Source organism: Equus asinus, chromosome 2, assembly GCF_041296235.1.
Source record: "Equus asinus isolate D_3611 breed Donkey chromosome 2, EquAss-T2T_v2, whole genome shotgun sequence".
In the NCBI taxonomy this organism is placed as follows: domain Eukaryota; kingdom Metazoa; phylum Chordata; class Mammalia; order Perissodactyla; family Equidae; genus Equus; species Equus asinus.
This window is the reverse complement of record NC_091791.1, coordinates 27,443,661-27,462,558: the sequence shown is the minus strand read 5'-3', so window position 1 is coordinate 27,462,558 and position 18,898 is coordinate 27,443,661. Positions and strand designations below refer to the sequence as shown.

Below are 18,898 nucleotides of genomic sequence, written 5' to 3'. Positions count from 1 at the left end.
AGTGAACAAGTGGGAAAAGATCCAGTCCTTTCCTCAACCTCCCGCTAATCCCTCCCTTCCAGATAAAGATACCGTTTTAACAATGAGCGAGAAAGTGCTTTTCTAAAGGAACTAACTTCATGGGGAGAGTATTTTGAAAACTAATATTTAGGAGTGTTTTCACCATTATATGACTGCCAAAAAACTGAAACCTGTAAAAACACTCATTTTTGCACACTTAATAGCTGGAAATATTCTAACCTATAAAAACATTCCAACAAGGATTGTTTCCATGGGTTTAATTTGTTTAAAATAAAAATACAACACCCTCCTATTAACATTTAACAACAACTAATTGACATCAGGGAAGATCATTATTGGCAGATGAGATTGGAAAATGAGTATAATTTAGTAAATCTTTCATTTAAATATCCTTTCACTTGGAACCCCATATCTCCTTACTAGCCTAATGAATAGAAATGCTTAATTACAACCACAAAAGGAAATAGGATATACAAATATAGAGGTGGAAAAAAAATTTTTTTAAAAAAACCTTTCTGTGAGATGAAACGACAATACCTAGAAGACACAAGGGAATTGACCAAAAATTACTAGAAGTTAAAAATTAACTTAGCCAAGTTGCTTTCCTAAATACAATTCAAAATAGACTGAGAACGGCAACACACTGTATGATTCCATCTCTACGACATTTTGGAAGAGCAGGGAGAACAGATCTATGATTGTTTAGAAGCTGGAGGTAGGGAGAGGCAATTTACTACAAAGGGAAATGCAGAAACTTTTTGGGGAGAGAAGCGTTTTGTGGTGGTGTATATATTTTTCAGAATTCACAGAACAGTACACTAAAGAAAAGTGCGTTTTAGTGAATGTAAACTACGTTTCAATAAACCTGACCTTAAAAAGTAGATTGAGAAAAGGTGATTTCATTCCAAAAAGGGGCAAAAATCTTTGTATTTGTGGGTGTTCATTTAAGTCAGAATACGAGATTTATAAAATGAAAATCACAGTGTGCAATGAAGGAAGATGCTCATTAATAGGGATATCCTCTTCCTAGCTGGAAAGACTAAAGACAGCTAAGATGACATTGGGTCTGGCAAGGCCAGAAGTGCGGCGTGGTGGGACAGCGCTGGGGCGCTGGGCTGGAAGTGGCGGCATCTCCCGCACCCCGGGGAGGGATCCGGCCTGCCTGCCCTGGGGCGGGGCCTCGGGCGCGCTCGGCCTCGGGAGCAGGCTGCGGGGTGCCCAAGTCCTGGAGTCCCGAGATCGAGGAGACAGTGAGTGTGCCGCCCTGGCCCCCAGAGCAGGCCCCCAGCCTTCTCCCGTCCCCGCCTCCACCACCAGCGCTCCCGGCCTGCCGCCCGCCTCCTAACCACCCTGTGTCCCGCACACCCCTTCCCCCAGCCCCGGGCTCAGCACCTCGCCTTTCAGCTACCTTTCCCCTTCCTGGCAGTGGCCGCCCCCCGCGACGCCGAGATCTGGAAGGACGTGCAGGTGAGAGCGATAGGACCCAGAAAGGCCGAGGTGGAGCCCGGGCCCCCCACCCCCGGGACCCCTGCGGCGGGGGCAGGGCTGAGTCTGGACTTAGACCCTCCAGGGAGCAAAGCCCGGCCAGGCCTGGATGGGTGGGGGTGGGGACGGTGGCGCACATGGGACTCTTGGCCCCAAGGGCACCAGCTCCAGCTCTCCTTTTCTCACCCCTTGCCTTGCCCTTGGTCCGGGGTCAGACCTACTATGGGCAGGTGCTGAAGAAAGCAGCGGACCTCCAGACCAATGCCTGTGTCACCTCAACCAGGCCGGTCCCCAAGCACATCCAGGAAGCCCTGCAGAATGTACACGAGGAAGTAGCCTTGAGGTAGAGTGCCCTGTGCTGCCCTTAAAAGACCCCAGACAGCAGCTTCCTCCAGACATAGTAATGCCAGTCACTAGGCAATTAACCCGTCTCCTCGAATCCATCCGGCTGGACTTGTCTATCATAAAACTCCTAAATCACAGCACCGCTCTGTTTAAGAACTTCCAATGACCCTCCCCACCCCCCTGTACTCACAGGATACATTTACACTCCTTGGACCTGACCTTCAAGACTGTCCAGTAGTTTGACCCTCCCTTCCTGAACAACCTTGGCTCCCTCTGATGCACTAGTCAGACCTTTCCCTTCCTCCTGCCGCCAGCACTACCAAGATGATTTCTGCCTTCCTAGCACACAGTTACCAATCTGGGATGCCTTCCCTCTCTCCTTTCTACCTTCCAAATCCTGCTCACCCAACACCTCACTGATGTCCTATCTACCTTGCCAAGCCTTCTCCAATCCTTGAGCACCCCCTTCCCAAAACCACTGCAGCACTTACTGCCTGTGCTGCTCAGTTTGTCGGTAAATCATGGAAAATGTTTTCTGTGCTTCTGTTTTACCACTCCAGTTAAATATGCCTAGGGGACAGAAATCTTGTCTGACATTTTTTCTTCAATAACTAGCACAATCCTGCACCTGCATTAGATGCTCAGCTAATGCCTACATGTATTTATTCAACAAATATTTTAGATGGCTTATTGGTCTAAGTAGCGGGCGCAGTGCCCAGCAATACAATGGTACACAAAGCAGGTAGTCTCAGCGTTCATGCAGCTTCCAATTTAGTGGAGGAGACTAAACACCAAAATGGAAATGTAACGAATGATGAAGGAAGGAAGGAAAGGAGGGAGGGAGGGAGGAAGGACTTAGATTTAGTGGTTCTACATCTAATCTCTAGAGAGGAAAGGTCTGTGCATGCGTATTTTCTATTTTCCAGGTATTATGGCTGTGGTCTGGTCATCCCCGAGTGTTTGGAAAACTGCTGGATTTTGGACCTTGGTAGTGGAAGTGGCAGAGATTGCTATGCACTTAGTCAGCTGGTTGGCGAGAAGGGACATGTCACTGGAATAGACATGACAGAAGGTCAGGTAAGGCAATGGTTGGAGGACAAAGAGAAAACGTTTCTCAGAAGCATTCTTTTAGAGATAAAGTTGTTTTCTTTGTGACTCTTCAAGGATAACTTCAGAAGGCAATGCTCCTTTGTGCTGCTAGTGCTTTCTGCCCTGGAGGCTGAGAACTTTGACAATTAGGGACTCTTCTGAAAGAACACAGAGTCAGAAGTTTGATCTGATGTATGAATATCATGATGACCCAAAGGAGTTTGATCTTTTCCTGCCTTCTGCTACCTATCCTGCAAGATTGTGTTATTAATTGAAGAGTTTATTCAAGCAGAACCCACGTATCAAGCAGGGAGTTTACGCCCCCATTGAGTTGTCCTAGTCTAGTGGAAATATATTCCACTAGTAATAGGAAAACTTTAGGAAAAAAGTAGTGTATTTTAACGAAATGATGATTATCAAATCTATATTTTTCTTCCCTTAGGTAGAAGTGGCCAAAAAGTATATTGGATATCACATGGAAAAATATGGCTTCCAGGTGCCCAATGTGACTTTTATTCATGGCTACATAGAGAAGTTGGGAGAGGCTGGAATCAAGAATGAGAGTTACGATATCATTATGTAGGTCTATATCCTTACTTGTATGAATATAGCCCATATCCTATTGGACACACAAATGTCATCACTTTTTGCTGAGTTGACACTCAGAGTGTTAACCTAAACTTAGCATGACTTAAGAAAGGGAGGGGGCTGGTCTGGGCCCACTGGCCATAGAACATACCAGCCCAAGAGAGAACTTATTTTAAACTTAACCATAAACCAATGAGTCCCGAAGACAAGCGAGACCACAAAGTCTGCTCTTACAATAGACACTGACCTGCTATCTTTAATATTATTCGATTATAGCATGTTGGCAAATTATCAGATTCTGGATTTCTCTTTTTCCTTTGAGTTGTTGTTGTCAAATAATGCCCAAATCAGCCTTGAAGAACTTAGCCTGTTTACCTGTGGCTTATATAAGAGATGCCTTGTGCAGTAGGCATCTGGTCCCAGGTCATTTTGTTGCACAGCGAGCATCAGGGCATAAACAAATAAGAAGCATGCCTGATATTTTTTTCTGCATACTCAAACTTGCTAACAGTTTCTTGAGATTTTGAACACTCTGCCTATCTCCCTCACCTTGGGAAGAAGTTGAATGTGGGGAAGAGAGGAAGGAGGCAGGAAGAATGGTGTAGCTTTGAGAAATGGTGGGAGCCATCTCGAGGGACTGAAAGGATTTGGAGATCTCTGAGCAGTGTGCAGATTCGCTTGACATTCCATCTGTTCCTGTTTAGATCAAATTGTGTCATTAACCTCGTGCCTGATAAACAAGAAGTGCTGAAGGAGGTATACCGAGTGCTAAAGGTGAGGGGAAGAGGGACACGAGATGGGGTCTGTCCTGTTCTTGGTCCTGTGAGCTCCGAGCTCAAACTCTCTTCATTTATTCCCTGAATTAAAAAGAGGTGGCACAAAAGGGGCGTGGCAGAAATACCCTACATATGGATTCCTTTTCCTCTCAGGTTGCAAAAGGCAGTAAGTGTGAGAGTCTGATTGTCATTGAACATGTTACAATATTTGTTTTATTGACTGTCTCTCCTCCTGTTTGCTGCTGTACCTGATTCTAGGATAGCGTCTGCAGAGCTTCAGGGACCTTTGGACTGACTACTAAATGTTGCTATGAATATACTCTTCTAGCTCGAACAGTGTTTCTCAGGGCTACTTAGTTCATATCTGTCAAGATTCCAGAGCTTTGGGAAGTTAAAGAAGATGGAACTTTTACATTAACTACTTTCTAAAAGGAAAACTTGCAGGAGCTCCACACCCTTTATATGTATAATGAGATGGGTATCTTCATGGTAGAAGATATTGTGAGATCCTTTGTTTACAAGGCTGTCATAGAGATCAAACAGGAATGTCTATGTAGAATCGATTTAATAATGTCTTAATTAGTATGCCATTTTGTAGACCAGCTCACTATCTTCACCAAGATGTACTTGTAAAGAGTAGAGACATTGCCATATAATCTAGACCTCCATGCTCTTGAAATTAGCTGAATAAATCTCAAAATTCCTGATCACTCATATGCCTGAGATTTGAAGGACAATGTTAAAAATATGTGTTATTATAAAAGTAAATAAGCATTACAAAAAGTTATATAATTTTTAAGGGAGAATAGTTTATGAATACTACTTACTACTTCCATTAATTACGACCTGGGTCTGCATTTGGTTTGTATCGGCTAAAAATTCTGGGGCTGCATTTGGTTTGTATTGGCTAAAAGTTTAGGTAACCTAAGTATCTTCATATAGGAGAGAGACACTCTTGGAGAGCTATCTTATTACCTGTTGGAGAGGGCACTGAAAACTACCTTGGCCCTTGGCTCTTGGTTGTAACCAGGGAGACAGCTGTTCAGCTCGAGCACTTACGTTGGTTTTTGAAATGGATTTTATCCCCTCATTTCTTCCTTTGCTATCTGGGACTAATGTAATCTTTAACCTTGTTTGGACTAATTCTGCTGTTTCAGCATGGTGGAGAGCTATATTTCAGTGACGTCTATGCTAGCCTTGAATTGCCAGAAGAAATCAGGACGCACAAAGTTTTATGGGGTAGGTGTTTTTCTCTTTTGTTTTAAGGCAGATTCTTGTTGGTGTTCAGAGCCCCACTCTGCCACCATCCGGGAGGAGGCTTTGTGATGTGGGAACACTCGAGATTAGGTCAGGAGGCTTAGGTTCCAGTCCTCCTCTGCCGCTCAAAAGTGTTATGACCTTGGAGAATTTAATTAATCGCTTTGAATCATTGTTTTCCAAATTGTAAGATGTGGATAATAATACAATCTGCCTTAAAAGGCTGTTATGAAGATTAAATGAGACAAAGAATGTGAAAAATACTCTGAAAACTGTAGTGTGGAAATAAGGGCAACTGGTCCAGAACTGATGCCCCCTAATCTGCTTATGTTCTCGTCATTATCATGTTGTTTATTCCTGTATTGTCATTTTAATGGAGTCTTTGGGAGTTGGAGGAGATAAATGCATGCATGTGATCACTCTGACTATGAAATCAGAAGTTCTTACTTTTAAAATGTATTATAGCTTTTTTCTTATTATCCAATAATAAATGGATATTGTTAAAAAGTTGAAAAATACAAAAAGAAAAAGAAAAAGTTACTACTAATCACATAAGCCAGCAATAACCTCTTTAACATTTTGACATACATCCTTGCAGCTTTTTTTTCTGTGTGTGTGTATAATAAAATTGGTAGTGGGGCCGGCCCCATGGCTGAGTGGTTAAGTTCGAGTGCTCTGCTTCTGTGGTCCAGGGTTTCGCTGGTTCAAATCCTGGGCACCGACATGGCACCGCTCATCAGGCCATGCTGAGGCAGCATCCCACATGCCACAACTAGAAGGACCCACAACTGAAAAAAAAATATATGTACTGGGGGGCTTTGGGGAGAAAAAGGAAAAATAAAATCTTTAAAAAAAAATTAAAAATTGGTAGCATGCTATATATAGAATTTAGTATTCTAATTTTATTTAGCATATTTCCTAAGCCTAAAATTTTTTGAAACATGTTTTAAATGTGTTATACAACTGTATTGTACAGCTGTACTGTACCATATCTGGCCATTTCTCTATTGGTGATAATTTAGGTTGTTTATAATTTGTTGATGTAATAAATTAAAAAACTGTAAAATGCCTTGTGAATATTAGTAGTAGTTATTATTCTACTAGCAGATCATTATGAGATTAATCTGGACTAAAGGACAATTTTGTAATTTCTCTTTCATGCTTTTTTACTCACACAGCTTTGTAACTTTTCAGAATGTGACCTCATACATACATGAATATTATGATCCCAGCTGGGTGAAACCACTACATTAGTTACTGTCCTGAAGAATGGTTCCCAGAAACTGTTAACTAGCATACTTAGCTAGCTAGAGACATTACTAGCATTAACTAGCATTACTTTTGACCATGACTTTCTAGACCTTGGGGTGACACTCAGGTCCTTCTTCTATTTCTAGGACCTATGTTTTAACTAAAACCACATCCTAATCAATTATATAGAAGAGTAATTTCCTTCATACGTAGTGATATTCGTTGGTCTGTGATTTTTTGTTTTTTAGGTGAGTGTCTGGGTGGTGCTTTGTACTGGAAGGACCTTGCCATCCTTGCCCAAAAAATTGGGTTCTGCCCACCACGTTTGGTCACTGCCAGTCTCATTACAGTTCAAAACAAGGAAGTAGAAAGAGTGATCGGTAAGGAACAATGGCAAGGGGGCTGGCCTGGTGGTGTAGTGGTTAAGTTTGCATGCTCTGCTTCAGCCGCCCAGGGTTTGTGGGTTTGGATCCCGGGTGCAGACCTACACACTGCTCATCAAGCCATGCTGTGGCGGCGTCCCATATACAAATTGAGGAAGGTTGGCATGGATGTTAGCTCAGGCATAATCGTCCTCAAACAAAAAGAAGAAGATTGGCAACAGATGTTAGCTCAGGGCCAATCTTCTGCACCAAAAAAACAAAGAAGAAGAAGAAAGAAAGAAAGAACGGCAGGGAGTATTATAACTACAGCCCAAATGGTTCAGACTTGGTGATTAGCAAGTGTCTACTGAGTGAATCTCATGAGGGAGACTTTGTGTCATCTGGAAATCTCCATCTTGTCTCCTGTTTAATAGCAACCTCCCAAAGTTTGGTATTTAATAAAGTACTTTGAAGTTATTCAGTAAATAGAGTGAAGTGCCCAGAAAGATAATTGATGGCACACAAAGAAGAACATCATCCTTATTATGTGTACGCTCTTCTTCAACTGAGCATACCAATAGCTGTTCGAGTGCTGGAGATGAACCATGACTAAATTCTGGTTTTAGGTAACTGTCGTTTTGTTTCTGCAACATTTCGCCTCTTCAAACTCCTTAAGACAGAACCCGCCAAACGATGCCAAGTTATTTATAATGGAGGAATCACAGGACACAAAAAAGAACTAATATTTGATGCAAATTTCACATTTAAGGTAAATTAAAACTTCCATGACTTCTGGCATTCTTTCTGCTCTTGCCTTTGGTCTGGGTACCTTTTCTTAATCTTGTATCGCTTCTCACTTTTCTGGTGTTGGGGTGTATGTGTATTTGTGTGTGTCTGTATATATGCTTTTGCTGAATCATCAAAAGTAAGTTGCTGACCTCATGACATTTTATCCTTAAGTATTTCAGCCTGCATCTCCTAAGAATAAAATATTCTCCTAAGCCACAATACCATTATCACACCTAAGAAAATCTTTTATGAGAAGCATCATTCAGACCTCAGATTAATGGATTATAGAGAAGCAGGATGGGAAAGAACAGGAGTACTGCCTAACGGTATTTCAGTTGTTGCATTGTATCACGGAATTAAGGAACTGATAGTGTTTCATGATGACACGTTGAATTTCTACTACTCTTTGTAGAGTAGACTTTGTTTTCTCAAATGGAAAAGTACAGGCTTTGGAATAGATACCTAGGTTAAAGTTCTGGCTTTGCATTTATTACTTGGGTAAACTTGAATAACTCACCAAAATTGTTGGCGATACAGTTTGCTCCACTGTAAAACTAGGGATGATAATACTTACTTTGCAGAATTTCTCTAAAGATTAGCAATAATATAGCAAAACATTGGTGTATGCTGGGAACTTAGTAAATAGAAGATATAGTTGTTATTTGTCCCAAAGGTGGAAGGACTTCCTGTTTCCTTCTACTGATTTTTTGGTCCAATAGTGTCTTCAGATTTCTGAAATAGTCCCTGGTGCGGTAGAACCATGAATGTTTTTGCACCGATACGCTGCCCCTCGATGTACGCAGTAGAGTCACAGCATTGCAGTGGGAAGGGCCTTTGAAACCATCGCTCTGCTCTAGTGGCTTTCCAAAAAACATTTTTTTTTTTGAGGAAGATTAGCCCTGAGCTAACATCTGCTGCCAATCCTCCTCTTTTTTTGCTGAGGAAGACTGGCCCTGAGCTAACATCCGTGCCCATCTTCCTCTACTTAATATGTAGGACGCCTACCACAGCATGGCTTGCCAAGCGGTGCCATGTCCACACCAGGATCCAAACTGGCGAACCCCGGGTCGCCAAAGCAAATGTGCGAACTTAACCGCTGCACCACCGGGCTGGCCCCTAAAGTGGCATTTCTTAATATGTGTTTCCCTGCTGCCCTTCAGGAAGGCGAAATTGTTGAAGTGGATGAAGAAACAGCAGCTATCTTGAAGAATTCACGATTTGCTCAAGATTTTCTCATCACACCAATTGGAGAGAAGTTGCCAACATGTGGAGGTTGTTCTGCTTTAGAATCAAAGGTTTGTTTGGCTTTCAATTCCCTACCTTCAAACAGAGAACCATTTACAAAATCATGATGCTTGCCACAGACTACTAAAGCAGGAAACAAATCATTCTTTTAGTTGGCTGTCATAAATTGTTTCTAGCATATTTGCATCTATAAAATGATTTGAATTAATTTCATAACTTCATTTTTTCAGTCCTAACTCTGAACACCCATGAGTGGACTTCAGGGCCCCTAGGAACCACTTAAAATTGTGTGTGTATATGTGTATTTTCTCGGGAAGGTGTTTGTTACTTTCATCAGATTCTCAAAGGGGTCCAGATACAAAAAAGGTAAGAGCCACCGTGGAAAAAATTGTTCAAATTATATACATATTCTTAAGCCTTTTAATAGAGATAGTCAAATTACCCTCCAGAAGGATTTACCAGTCTACACGCCTACCTGCAAGGTATGAGAACGCCTTTTCCCTGCATCTTACTAATATTGGGTATTATTTTTTAAAATCTTTGCTTGTCCAATAGAAAATAGTGTTGTTTTGTTTTGCATATATTGAACTTTGGCAGTTTTTGCATTGATTGCATTTTTTGACCATTTATTGCATTTAATAATTTAATTTAATAAATGCATTTGCATTTATTGACCATTTATAGTTCATCCATTGTGGACTTGCTATATAATTCCTTTAACCATTTTTTTGTTTGCCTTTTATTGCTCTATAAGAGACTGTCTATTACATCTTGAAAACATTTTTTCTCAGCATGTCATTTATCTTTTTATTTGCTTTTTTCCCCCCCGAATAGACATTTTCGATTTTGATGGACAGGTAGTCATTTCCTGTATGGCTTCTGCCTCTGATGTTATGATTAGAAAGCCCTGCTCCATATGAACATCACAAATTTACCTGTATTTTCTTTTAGTACTTTTTAAAATTGAGGTAACATACACATAACATAAAATTCACTATTTTAACCATTTTAATGTGTACAATTTCATGGCTTTTAGTTCATTTACAAGGTTGTGCAACCATCATCACTCTGTAGTTCCAGAAAACTTTCATCAGCACGAAAAGAAACCCCATACCCATTAAGCAGTCATCTGCCCTCTCCCCGTCCCCTGGCAATAACTCATTTGCTTTCTGTCTCTGGATTTGCCTATTCTGGACATTTCATATAAGTAGAATCACACACCATGTAACCTTTTGTGTCTAGCTTATTTTACTCAATATTTCAAAGTTTATCCATATATCAGTACTTCATTCCTTTTTTATGGCTGACTAATATTCCATTGTATGGATATATCACGTTTGGTTATCCATTCATCAGCTGATAGATGTTTAGATTGTTTCCACTTTTTGGCTATTGTGAGTAGTGTTGCTGTGAACATGTATGCCCATATGCTTCCTATATTCGTTTGAATACTTGTTTTCCATTCTTATGGGTCTATACCTAGGAGTGGAATTGTTGGGTCATGTGGGGAATTCTATGTTTAACTTTTTGGAGAACCACCAAACTATTTTCCACAGTGCCTGCACCCTTTTACATGCCTTCCAGCAATATTACAAAGGTTTGAATTTCCCTACATCCTTGCCAACACTTGTTATTTTCTATTTTGTTTTTATTGTAGCCATCCTAGTTGGTGTGAAGTGGTACCTCATTGTGGTTTTTATTTGCATTTCCCTAATGACTAATAATGTTAAACATCTTCTCATGTGCTTGCTGACCGTTTGTATATTTTCTTTGGAGAAATGTCTATTCAAGTCTTTTGCTCAGTTTTTAATTGGTTTTTTTGTCTTTTTATTGTAGAATTGTTAAGAGTTCTTTGTATATTCTTTGTATATTTTGCTGAGGAAGACTTATCAGTTATATTATTTGCAAAAATTTCTCCCATTCTATGTATTGTTTTTTCACTCTCTTGATACTGTCCTTTGATGCACAAAAGGTTTTCATTTTGAGGAAGTCCAATTCATCTATTTTTTTCTTTGATTACTTGTGCTTTGGGTGTCACAGCTAAGAATCTATTGCTTAATCCAAGGTCATGAAGATTATTGTAGTATTTCATGGCTTTGTTTTTCACATTAAAATTTTTAATCCATCTGGAATTTATTTTAGCATAAATATTGAGGTAGAGTGTGAGTATTTTTCCAAATACTCACTAGTTCAAATTTTCCTATTCATCTATTCAATCATCTCTCCACTGCTTTGAGATGCTAATTTCTATCATATCCTAATTTCTTAAATGTACATTTGAACCAGTATTCCACTGTATTCTAAAATGATGATTTTCTAAAATATTTTGGATTCATATTTAGAATTCTTCTAGTATCTGAGATATTGGCATAGCATTTTCTAAAGCATTTTATCACAGTTTATCTCATGTCCTCTCTCGCAACCACCCTCTGAAGATGACAGATAGTTATGATGTATATCAGCATCCCTCTTTGCCTTTCTCTCTCTTACATATTTTTACCTTTTCCACTATTCATGCTATCATAATTATTTTATTAATCCATCCACTAATTTAAAATATTTTATTACTTAGAACAGACTTAGTGATGGATTTCAAGTTTCTGTTGGCTGACAGAACTTCTAACACTCACCAAAGTCGTAACAGCGGTGCCCCCAAGGCACGGAATGTTGGAAGCCCAGGGGAATAAGGTCATGATGTTGCTGTGGAAGATGGGGATTTAAGTACACAGGCTTGGAGTCAGACAGACTAGGTTCAGATCTTGGCTCTGCCACTTACATGTGTTCTTGAGTATGTCACCCAACCTCCCTGAACACTTTGTTTCCTCATGTGTAATGGGGAGGTAGAAATCACTGTTTTCCCTCACGCTGTGAGGATCAAATGGAGTAATAAACATTTGTAAAATGTTAGCCGAGTGCCTGGCACATAATACGTACTCAAGAAACAAAAGCAGTTGTAGTTATGGGTTTGTATTTATTGAGATTCTTGGTCCCTTGTGACTGGTTCTAAGTATTTGACTTCTGACCCCTTCACAGGACTCTTTTATCATTCTCTCACACGCCTTTTCTCCTGGGCTCAGAAATTCTGCCATCTTTCTCCGTGAATTCTTGCTTTCTGTTGCTTGTATTTTGTAGTGATTTTGGATACATTGAGCATACATTGATATGCAAGTAACTCTTGTGCCTTTTTCTCTTCCTTTTGTTACTTCACGGGCAATCTTTAAGAGTGAAGCTTATTTAGAGATCACTCCCCAAAATGGTAAATTTGTATTTGGGAAAGATTAACTGAACACAAGAGGCAAGAATCCCAGAGTCAAAAAACCTCATACGTCCTTATTTGGCTGGTATTACCAGCATGAATCAAGCTCAAGCTAAGTATGGAGCTGAAGCGTGATTCACTTTCTTTGCTTTATAAATTCTTGAACACTCTGATTTTGTTACTCGTCTGTTTTTCTAAGAAGGTGATTTTTGGAAAGTGGAGAAATTTGACTTCTGACTTTTCAGTCCATTAAACATGTCACAAACGTGTTATTGGTACTTTGAAACTCTTGGGAGCTCATTGATAACAAAACCTTGCTGGCTGGAATCAACGTTTATTTTGAAATGTTTTCATCATTCTAATTCTCCTGTAAGCTGGTTTCCTGAGTACTGGCTATGAAAGCTGTCAGAAGATTACAGTTACAAGTAAAGGGAGTCTTTCCTGCAGCCACAGCATTTCCAGTGTCCTCTGGCTGTAAAAAATATGGTTAAATGAGTTTGCTTCTGCGGAAGACCGTTTCCTCCCAGTGTCGCTCTTCTCGTTCCCTCCTAGTGTGCATGCAGGGCCTGCGCCCCAGGGCTCTTGACCTCAGAGACCCATGGCAACACTCTACATATTTGCCTTGGTTTATCCCAGCAGTCTCCTTTCTATTCTGCCTTGTTTCTGTCAGCCTGCAGATGTGCCAATATCTTTCCATCAGTTCCAACTTTTTGAAATGGGAATATTTGACGCTGAAGGAAGATTTAATGAATGAAACAGCTGTGTGTCCTAGAGATAGAACCCTAGGCTCTTGGGGGAGGACATTCATATCTGTTTTGTAGAAGACCTTCACGATAAACCCTGGAGCGCAGTGCAGGCAGGCGGCAGGCGGGGAGCGCTCCTCCAGACGTCTTCCCGTCAGTTGCTGCGATGAAGGAATGGAAGGGGCTGCTGCTTGCTGAGGACTGACTCAGTAGTCACTGTTTTTGAGAGTCCTTCTTTTTCTTTTTTCTCCTCCTCCTCCTCCTTTTTTAATCCTGACAAAGGATATTTTGCTATTCAAAGAATTATTAAAACACTGCGGCATCTGAAATGATGCAAATAGGATTTGTGCTATGTGCTGTCTTGCTTTGGTTAATAGTAGTGGCAGTGATAACGTGAACAACAGTAGTAATGATATAGAAGACCTAGCCTTTATTGAACAGTTAATATGTTCCAGGCACCATGTCATTTAGTCCTCACAGTAACCCTTAATATCCTCATTTTACAGATGAAGAAACTGAGGCTCAGAGAGATTAGTTTACTAATCCAAGTTCACACAGCTAGAAAGTGGTGACTTTGAACCTACATCTGATTCTAGAACGGACATTCTTGCTCAATATGCCGTACTACCTCTCATATTTATCCTTTTCAGAGAATCACAGGATGTTGGTGCTGGAAAGGACTGCTTATCAAGGTGTCCCACGTTTTATTTCCTTCAAGTCTTGAGATGTTTTCAGGCTGGGAGCATGAGTTAGGAAGCGATACTGGTATCACCATCTCCTAGTGGTGGAGAGGCCATGGAGTGGGAAGAAAAGTGTGGAAAATAAGCTTCCTGGGTGAAAAAGAGGGAAGGCTAACTCCTCCTGCCAGGAATTCCAGTGCCCTGAGTGGCGGCAATCCAGTGGATGGGAAGGCCTGGCAGCACAACCGGCACAGCCAGCCTCTTCCAGGCTTGAAATCCCCTGGCGGATGCTAGTCTGCCTCTTAGCGAGCCCAGATCCAGGCAGACCTCTTCATTTTAGAAAGATGGAAATGGAGGGCCAGAGAGGCCAAGGCCTCCACTAAGGGACTGCAGCGATGGGAGTGGTCCGTGAGACTGTCATTTACGAATGTAGGGTCTGCGCCCCTCTTGTACACTCTTCTACTTGCAGTGCCAACAATAGACAGTAAGAGTGTAAATTTATGTTTAATGAATTCATTATCATTAAGGGGGCTTGTTCATGCTCTTGATTTCCTACCTTTATGCCTAGTTTTTCTCTGGCCCCACTGATGCTGCTGTTGGAGGTATCTCATTTGGAGGTGAAAGGAGGAAAAATAAACACTGCTATGTTGTCTTTTGAAAATCCCACTTACTCTGCCCTGAGATCTTGCTGGCTGTTGTTGGCAAGCTCAACATCTGGACATCAGCAATTGCTAACAATGGGCCTGGGATCTGGGACTTAGCTTCTCGTCTTGCACATGTTTCTGGAGATTAGAGTAAGGAAAGAGAAGAAGTTTCGGCATTTCAGGATCTCAGTTCTAAATGGGTAAAAGGCACATACAACTGGGACTCCCACAACACAAAGCAAAGGACAATCCACTCTCCTGGCTCAATAGGGACTACATTTAGAAAGCTTTAAATGAAGTTTACCTTGAAAGTAATAATAACTTGATTAGAAGCTTCAGAAAAAAGACGGCTACCTTTATAGCTGACTGACTGATGTTACTCCCATGACCTCAAGGAATTGTAAAATTCTATCTCCCTTCTGGGTAAATCAAACTGAAACACCAGTGTTTGGGTCCATCAAAACACCTTCAACTCATCCTTTCGTTTTGATTTGCCATTTGACAGGATGTAATCACAGATCCGTTCAAGCTTGCAGAAGAGTCTGACAATATGAAGTCCAGATGTCCCCCTGATGTTGCTAGTGGCTGCTGTGGCACGAAGAAAAGCTGCTAAAACTACAGCTCACCAGAAGACAGTGGGCAGGAGGCGAAGGAATGAGTTACATATGTCTTTTAACCTGCTCTTCCCCACAGCGCAACCACAGGAGAGAATACATAGAATTCTATTCTAGGTCATTTATAAAAATAAATGAATCATTTTTAGAAGGTATGAATTAAAAGTTCACAACAAATCACCTAAAGACTAGTTAAGCTGTTTTTCTCTAGCCTAAATTCAAAGTTCTGGTGCCACCTACTGGTCCGAAGTGGAACTGAGACGTGATCTTAAGGCTTGGCCAGTGGGCGAGAAAGCTTTCAGAAATAACAGTTGACAGAGGGTCTCAGGAAAAACGTCTTTCTTCCGACCTGCATAGCACCTTTTGGACTTTTCACCATATTTTCTCATTAAACCAGACTCCTACTGACATCATGCTAGTCGTGCCAAAAGATTGCCAAATCAAATTTGGTAGGAGTGCTCTTGAGATAGCTGGTCTTTTAAATCACTTTTTTTAAAAAAAAATTTGCAATTAAATGAAGAAAACAAATGAATAATTTCTTTAACCTCAGTTCACCCTCATGTATGACAACATAGTGACTATCTGTGGTAAATCCTAACTGGATCAGGAAAAGAGTTTGCTAATTATCGAAAGAAGAGCTAGGAGGTGTAAAAAAGGTGGCTTTTCTTTAACAGGTGCCCTGGTTAAACTTTCAGGAAACTATTAGACTGAGTTCTAGTTTCCATAGTTAAAGAAGAAGATTGAGGAATATTTCAAGGATGATTCCATCATTAGAAATTGAGAATGTTAAGGAAAGTTTCAAGGATGAGTAAATAAGTTGAAGACTTTGTTGGGGGACCCAGAAATGTATGTGTCATATATAAGTCAACGTCCTTGTCATCAGGAGCTGAGAGTTCAGTTTGTGAATAACAGCCTTTACGCAATGAAGAGTTTTAATATGAAAATCTCAGCCAGTTGCTCTGAGCTCAAAAAGAACCAGGGGGGAGCTAGCATGGCCCAAGAGATTTTTTATTAAGGGGTATGAGAACTTTTAGGCCTTGTAAAACATTGGAATGGAATCTACAGGACAGACCCCTCTTTTAATACAGCTGTTAAAAATGCAGAAATCCTCAGATTTTTGAGTGGGTTCAGACTTACTGACTGAGGAGAAGACTAGGTGGCATCTTTTAAGCCCTGTTCATCTCAGTGACCTTGATTCTAAACAGTGCTTTCTTGGTTCTAGAGTTCAGTATCTACCCAGTCTTTACCTACTTTAGTGACAGCATTCGTTAGAATGGTACAGCTGGGATTAAGCGTACTTCGGTATCCATGAGCATAAGGTGGTCCTGCTAGAGGGGAAATGATGAAAAGAGAGGGTGTTCTGGTTATTTGGTTTATTAGGCTTTTCTGAATTTAGAGGGAGGAGGTATTAGTGTTTCATTTGTCATTCTGAACTCTCATTTCTCCCAAAAAGATGTTGAGTGATGAGATTGAGCTGGAATAGGGAAATTGACAGTGTTCTTTTCCTAAGAATAACATACTTTATACATTATTTTCCAAGAAAAATATACATTTTAAGAATTGTATTTGACCTAGAATTTAGAAAAAATATGTATTGAATAACGTAAAATTAAAGTAGACATGTTTTGTCCAGAAAAATGCTATCGTTATTTAAATATTCAAAACAGGTGAAATAGACAGCTAGGGACATACAACCCTTATAAATGACGATACCTCTCCCTTAAGAGTGAGAGGCAGTATGAATGATGATGTGGAGCAAAAACCTGACGCCACGCTTGATAGGGTTTTTTCCCTCTTAACTCTGCCACTTAGCATTTCGGCCTTGAGAAAATTAACATCTCTGTGCCTTTGTTTCCTCATTTGTATGAAGTTCTTTGAAAGACTGTGTGGCACCTGGTTTAGATGATTATTGGTTTAGATCTATGTGATTGCAACCAGCAAGTGATGTCAGGACCAGTTAAAGACCAATGCTTCTCTTGCTGCCAGAGTGTGGTCCAGGAAGCTGCCTGTAACTCTTCTGGCAGCAGGTGACTTTTCCCCCAACATTTTATTATGACAGTTTTCAAATATACAGAAAAGTGTAAAGAATTGTCAGGACTACCCATTTACCCACCACCTAGATTATATGCTTGTTAACCTTCTGCAATCATTTAATACGTTTTAATATTATACTTAATACTAGCAGAGCCACAGAAACAGGGGCCTAATTCTTCCTAGCCACAAACCCTTTTCAAAGAATGTTTAAGGAGCAGATTTTCTCTTAATGGATCATTGTATCAAATACAGTATTTTCAGTCCTTTATTATCACAGGGGGAGGATTTATTTAAAAATCACGGAAACCTGCAGAGGCTTTTCAACTTACCTACCGGGGGAGGCCCAGCAGTGGCCTAAACAGAACCCCCACCCCAGCCCCCCCTCCAGCCCTGGCATAGCTGAAAAGGTCATGGCTTTGTGCCAAGACGGCAGCAGAACCTGCTCCTCATTGATTCTCAGCCTTTCCTTGGATGGCTCCAAGGAAGCAGCCAAGGCTGTGACTAATGCCGCCCTGTTAGGCTGGGAGGTCTACACCATGAGTCTAGCAAGGAATGTGAACCTATCCACCCATTCTTTCATTTATTCACTGAGTCTTTTTTTTTTTTTTTGAGGAAGATTAGTTAGCCCTGAGCTAACTACTGCCAATCCTTCTCTTTTTGCTGAGGAAGCCTGGCCCTGAGCTAACATCCATGTCCATCTTCCTCTACTTTGTACGTGGGATGCCTACCACAGCATGGCTTTTGCCAAGCGGTGCCATGTCTACACCCGGGATCCAAACTGGTGAACCCCGGGCTGCTGAGAAGCAGAAAGTGCAAACTTAACCACTGTGCCACTGGGCCGGCCCCTCATTTATTCACTAAATATTAATTAAGTACCTCCCACGTACCAGGCACTGTCCTAGGCACGGATCGCTAACAATGGAATATTATGAACCCTGTGAGTCAATAAGACAAAAACAGCTAAGCATATTTTCTAAACTTTGTTGGCACCTGTCCTCACTTCTGTGATTTGCCAAGTTTCTTCACCTGCACACGCACCACTATTTGGGTGTAAACAAGCGTTCTTTTGTAGACCCCGCCCTAAGAGCCGGTGAAGGGAGATCTCCCTAGATAATAAAAATGAACGCTTTTGCCAATATGAAGCTGGAATTATACGATCCTAATAATAACCTATGACTCGAGCTTTACAGCTTCATTCCTGTCTCTGTTCAGCCGCTGAGCCTGCAGTTCCTGTAAGCACAACTCCCACTGAGGCGAATGGGAGTGTGACGTGAATGTGAGGTTTGTGCTTAATCCTCCCCCGCTGAGTGAGCCTTGCTTGTCTTGGATTGAGGACCTTACCAATTCCCTTCCCCAACAGAACGCTCCAGCCCCTCCTTTCCTGTAGCAGAGCCTTGCAGCAGTGATGTGCTCCAGGTGAGGGGAAAATCGACTTGTGACAAAAATGCTACTCCATTGCTTCACATGATAGCAGAATGCCTCATATACATTGTCCAGAAGCCAGAGAGAGTAAAAAAGTAGGGTGGTAAATTGATGACGTTCTGGGGGCACTGTAAGCCAGACGTGGGTCTGCTAACTTTTAACACCGGGTCTAAAGCCATTAACCTTCCCGTTCATGGCGTGAGAAGTGATGCAGGCGACAGAAAGCAGGTGTTCTTTCTAGATCTGGCTCTGCTGCTGAACTAGTTACTTGCCCACAGGGAAATCCTTTGTCCGCCT

The 18,898-nt window shown here is 41.2% G+C and overlaps 1 protein-coding gene across 1 annotated transcript; it reads left to right on the top strand.

Moving 5' to 3' along the window:
• Positions 1-1,060: 1,060 nt before the first annotated feature.
• On the top strand, positions 1,061-16,782 carry AS3MT (arsenite methyltransferase). Its single transcript, XM_014852094.3, has 11 exons — positions 1,061-1,271; positions 1,448-1,488; positions 1,722-1,849; positions 2,778-2,928; positions 3,383-3,519; positions 4,233-4,302; positions 5,462-5,543; positions 7,061-7,192; positions 7,801-7,943; positions 9,124-9,258; positions 15,037-16,782. Exons 1-11 carry the CDS (start codon positions 1,076-1,078, stop codon positions 15,142-15,144), a joined length of 1,323 nt encoding a protein of 440 aa, XP_014707580.2. The 5' UTR covers positions 1,061-1,075; the 3' UTR covers positions 15,145-16,782.
• The last annotated feature ends 2,116 nt before the right edge of the window (positions 16,783-18,898 follow it).